Source organism: Amyelois transitella, chromosome 2 (genome assembly GCF_032362555.1).
Source record: "Amyelois transitella isolate CPQ chromosome 2, ilAmyTran1.1, whole genome shotgun sequence".
Taxonomy (NCBI): domain Eukaryota; kingdom Metazoa; phylum Arthropoda; class Insecta; order Lepidoptera; family Pyralidae; genus Amyelois; species Amyelois transitella.
The window spans coordinates 9,259,979-9,265,737 of record NC_083505.1 but is presented as its reverse complement, the minus strand read 5'-3'; the positions used below and the strand labels follow the sequence as shown (position 1 = coordinate 9,265,737).

Sequence of the window (5,759 nt, the reverse complement as noted above, 5' to 3'; positions counted from 1 at the left end):
CATGCGAGTGTTTCTCCGAATGGCACGTGCTGGTTGACTCAAAGGGTAAGTGCTGCCTGCAATTAAGATTGTACCGATGAAGACATATGCTGAAGTGTTTTCTAATTATGTACACCATCAATCAGAGTTCGGAGTCGGCCAGAACACCGCCAATCAAGTAATTGCATCGCGTGCATCGGCTTTTCGGCCCTCGATAATAATAGGCATTTTATTGCCTGTAATGGAGTCTCTAGGGCCGCTCGGTTCATGTTCGGTATTTGGTAACTATCTACATATCTTTTAATTTCAATTAAATATGCTAAGAACTCAGGAAGCATTCGTGCACCAACTCACATTGTTTTACTAATCAATTAGGACGTTGATTGTTACCCGATCTATATTGGGGTGAAATGATTCTACATGGTTACTGACAATCATGTTGATGGGTTTTAGACACGCGCGGTTCTCATAAAAACATTTAGGAATGTGGAGTGTTTCAACTATTAGTCATGTTCCAATCCGTGGTATCTTATGTCAGCTAGTTTCTTGACACGGCATAACGAAACAGATTTCAATTTGTGGTGCGTTGGGCTTGCGCCGTCATTGAATGACCTCAACAAAGAGGTGATGCTAATCGGACAGGTGGCCTGATGTAGGCCAGTACAATAATTAACGAGGGTCTAGATAAGTACATCCGTTCAAAAAAGTAAAGATTAACATATTATTGAGCTCCTGATTTTGATGAGATCTTTTAGTTTCTCTTTGGCAAACAGAATTGTATATTATAAAAAAAAATATATGGATCTATTTAAATTTACACGCATGGCTAACAAAAACTATTTATCTGTTTCCTCTATATTTTTAAACCTGCCGTTGCGTGTCTTTTAAGCTTAGAGGATCTCCCGCCAATCGTACGTTGTATTGTGATCGATCGGTATTTTACCTTCTTCACTTCCAATTCCTTTCTAAACGCAGCAGCAGAGACTCGAATGCGATCAGTATCGTGTTCGAAGTTTTTTATAATAAAGCTAAAAATATTTCAGGTTGGTATATGACTTATTAGAAGCATATCACCCGGTATATTTACACTTATTAGTTATTTTTACCTACTTACTAGTGAACTTTTACTTGTATTTTCATATTTTGACGCAACAATTGCGGAGTTACTTAAAAATGCAATCATAGAAAGTGTGCAAGTGCTATGGAAACAAAAAAAAATCCAAAATATAATTAAATTAAATTTATCTTGATTGTATTGTCATAACTACTCAGTATTTAAAACCATTGCCGTTGAAATTTTACTCTACTTGTCGACCTACTTACCAAATATGAAAAATTTAACAATGCGTTGTGCAATTCGACATGCTGTAGTAAGTACATTCATAAATCATTGCTCATTAGACTTCTCATAAACTTTTTGACCTATTACGATATTGGCCTATAATATGAAGATGAAATATGAGTTGAGACAAAACAGAATTCGGGCAACTTTGACGTCCTTGTCAGGTGTTGCAACCGCTTATTTACATGGAAATAACGCAGGTTCAATAAACGAGAATCAATTGTTATAGAGATCACCTATCAGCGTATTGTAAATCATGATCAGCCGATGATCGGACGTGATGCGATGTCAGATAGGACGCTCCTAGCTTTTTGTTTGTAATTTGTGATGCCGGCCAGATTCTTTCATGACTTGCGTGGTCGCAACGGCGGAGTAGAAGACTTAGTGGTTGTTGGTAGTTAATTTATCAACTATTGTTTGTGTATCGCTGATCACTTGACCGTGCTCCCGATGAGAAGGCAGTGATCGTTGATACTGGTTGATTATTTTACATTATATACTCACTTTGATTGTGTTAAATGTCTTATGTTTAGACCTATTAATAATGCTAAGAACATGAAAATACCCTACTACTACTACTCGGCAGTAAGGTGTAATATGAACTACAAATGTAAAGTATAACTGTGGGTAACAGGACGATTACTAACCTTAAGATTACCTATTTCATTTATATTGAAAAAAATATAACAAGGTAGTTAGATCTTCTGTTGTAAGAAGAACAATAAAATGTTTTGATAAGTACTTTATTTGAAGACCACCGTCAAGGACATATACTTGCGCCCCGCGCAAGCAGCTCAGACATATAATGTCTCATTGTCCCGATGTCAATCAAGCCACAGGTCTGATGTGACGGATTACGGGTCTTAACACTATGGAAACGCTGATAATCCTGTCTTTATGCTAGCCGACGAAAGAGCAAATAAAGCTACAAATACCTACTTTGGTTAGAAAAAGAACCTAGGTATGTGAATGATACATTCGATGCAAAATTATTATCTATTCTGTTCAATCCGCCTGTTTTCAAAGCTGAGATATAAGTTATTAGAAAAATATTAAAAAAATTGGCAACTGATAGGTAATCTCTACAAATAATATCGTTAACGACTAATATCATAATCATTCTATTGTTATCCCTACGACCTATGTCATTTAAATTCTTGCTAATCATCTACAAGTTAACTATTTGGCTTTTCAATCATTTAGATTAAATAAACTTCTTATTTTTGGCACAAGTTTGAACTGGATCTATGACACTCAAATGTTTTTATGTGGCAACTGGCACTATATCGCCAACAAACCGGGGGATCAGCAGGGATCGGCAGGCCGCGTGGAAGCCGCAATTACTGCCGGCTTTGCGTCGTTGAGACAAAGACCGGCGTGACCCCGCACCCTCATCGCGAGGGTCAATGCTGTGTACTCCTAATCTGTCATTAAATGCTACGTGACTTCGTTTTATTTATCTTGTTTCGACAAACCGTCTCGCTGAGTAATACAGAACACAGAAAGGAAACTCAAGAGATTTTGTAGGGAGTCAGAAAGCGTGCACTATTAGCGAAAGCAAACGCAAGAGCAGTGTGAGGTGACGACGTAATGAAACGCAGGTTGTTTGTTGAAGATTGTTTATTGTTTTTACATTCTGCCGTGGATGGTGGTGGAATAGCATTTAGCTTCTTGCTTTGTAAACGTAAGTATTGATTTTGTAATTTGATGGAATCAATTTAGATCACGTAAAAGAAAAACGACCTGTGGGGTCAACCCCTATTAAAGCACTGTACATATTACCTCACAAATTGACGGTTCAGCTGCATGTCTTGCACATCGATCTCGAATGTCAGCCGTCAATTCAATTTATCGAGTGTCGATCAACGTGGCTCGCAACCGCCACTGTCTGTCGATAGTTTTTTTACAATAAAAAATATGACGAATCGCAGAAAAAACCATTCCATTTTTCCGTCACAATAAGATTAACATCGATTTTTCTGGCAGAATAACACGATCTTGTCTTATACATGAATGGATATTGTCCGAGGTAAATACTTTGGTTCTACTCGTCTCGGTGGGAAGCTTTCAAAAAGCAATCGTTCATGGTCTTTGACAGCTCGAGCTGTGTGGTCAACTGAGAAGCGCTCACTCCTCGTTCGTGGATTGGATATTTTTAATTTTGTATGATATAAGATCATGTTAGTTACCTGTGTTAATGAAACTATAATATGTATGTTAGTTCGTTTTATTGCAGAACCAATTAAATCAAATGTGATTGAAAAGTTAGCTGCCCCTAAAATAATGGATGCTCATTTCCAAAAATCGTGATTCAATACCGAAATAAGTTCCTCCAATTATATGTAAAAAATTTATTGAATTCTTCTTTTTGAATAAACCTTTTTTTTATAAAAAGTATATCTATAAAAACATAATTAGTACAAAGTGCAAAAAAACGTGCTAGTCATACATTCATTGTAATTTGCTTTGGTATGATAATAATGAGCATAACAACATTAGCTCGAATTCCTGTCAGTTGTCGGTTACGCGTAATTCTTTATTGAAAGCAAATGTCACTCAAATGTCAAAATATTACCGGAGTCTCGCATTTTGGCCGTAATTTCCCATAACATTGAGAATTTTGAAACCGGTAACAATAGAACATGTCGTGAATGAGATGATTTGAGTAGAAACCATCGGTAAAGATACAAAACTTGACATGTTATGTGGTATGTATAAATGTCACCAAAGGCGTCAATAGTGTAACATTTTAACAGATTCTTTTTATTTTCACAAAACATGTAACTAGTTATAGCGCACATAACGTGTTTTATTTTTCTCGGACGTCTCGAATCATGTTGTATTGACCAAGTGACTTTTATGCGTTTAATACCTGTATTATTAATAAATAGTATAATGGAATAAGAAAGTTAAAAATCAGTTACCCTATACATTTCGTCAGAACTTACTAAAACTGAGATAAAATGGTAGTGCTCATAGAAAATAACAGTGTTGGTATATTAGAAAGCTTCCGTCCATCAAAAAAAGAACGGAATGATTCAGCTTGTAGGGATTTTCATAATAATTTTAATAGTTTTAATTGTAAATACATCAAATAATAAATAAAATTATATTTTAGTAATAAACGGACAACCTATATCACTACTCATACGCGGAACTCTTTCGTCCTGCCATAAATTCGGCGGACAAGTAAAATAAAAAAATGACAGTTTGACAAGTGTCAATATTATTGTGTTTTCTAGGCCCGTTTGTTGCTATACGCTTGAATATTAATTTAAATCTTTCATTTCATCTTATATCCATTTCCCTCTTCTCTTACTCTGACTGCGCTTCACCTTCTATCAAGTTAGCTTTGAATCTATCGCTACATTGGTGACCCCGCTTTAACACGATGTCGCATACAAAGAGTGAGAACAAAGGAGCCGGAGAGCCGCTTTCGTTGGATCGCGTAGGCGTAAGAGTACCTCCTTTTTATCCATCGAAACCCAAGCTTTGGTTTGCTTCGCTGGAAAGCCAATTTGTTCTAGCTGGAGTTACGTCAGAGGCGACGAAATACCACTATGCAGTATCGCATCTAGAACCTCAGTACGTGGAGATCGTCGAAGATATCATCGAGGCGCCAGCTACGGCAGATAAGTATGAGACGCTTAAATCGGAGCTCGTAAAGAGGTTGTCAGCTTCCCGCGAAAAGCAGGTCCAGCAACTACTTCATCATGAAGAATTGGGAGATCGCAAACCATCGCAGTTCCTGCGGCGGTTAAGGGGATTAGCTGGTTCTGAGGTGCCAGACGATTTACTCAGAACTCTCTGGGCCAGCCGTTTACCCAACAGCGTACAAACCATCATTGCGTCGCAGGCTAGGATGAAACTTGATGAGGTCGCCGAGCTAGCTGATCAAGTGCTGGATGCAGTATCACCGAATTTGCAAGCAGCAGGAGTTTCCACAAAACACGATAGTGGGTCGAGTGAGATTGCTGCGTTAACACGACAAGTCGAAGCGCTAGCTGACAAGGTCGACCGTATGTCGCGGTCAAAGTCAAGAACCAGGCAGTCTTCAAGTCGTCGTGGTCGCTCTACGTCAACAAGATCGCACTCGAATTACAGGAAGTTCCCGACATGCTGGTATCACTACAAGTTCGGTGATAAAGCAAAAAGATGTGTCAAGCCGTGTGACTATACGGGAAATGCGTAAGGCAGTCGATAATGGCGACCGACGACTGCCCAAGTACCGGTCGCTTGTTTGTTACGGACAAACGGACGAAATTACAATTGTTAGTAGATACAGGTAGTGATTTGTGTGTATTTCCTCGCAAATTTTTAAAAGATTATCGTGCGAAAACAAATTTTGAATTGTGTGCCGCTAACGGGTCAATCATAAATACGTACGGTTTCTATCATTGCGTACTAAACCTAGGGCTGCGTCGTGACTTTGTTTGGC

The 5,759-nt window shown here is 38.2% G+C and overlaps 1 protein-coding gene across 1 annotated transcript; it reads left to right on the top strand.

Moving 5' to 3' along the window:
• The first annotated feature begins 4,712 nt into the window (after positions 1-4,712).
• LOC106143003 (uncharacterized) lies at positions 4,713-5,513 on the top strand. Its single transcript, XM_060954379.1, has one exon. The coding sequence runs from the start codon at positions 4,713-4,715 to the stop codon at positions 5,511-5,513; it is 801 nt and encodes a 266-aa protein (XP_060810362.1).
• Positions 5,514-5,759: the final 246 nt, after the last annotated feature.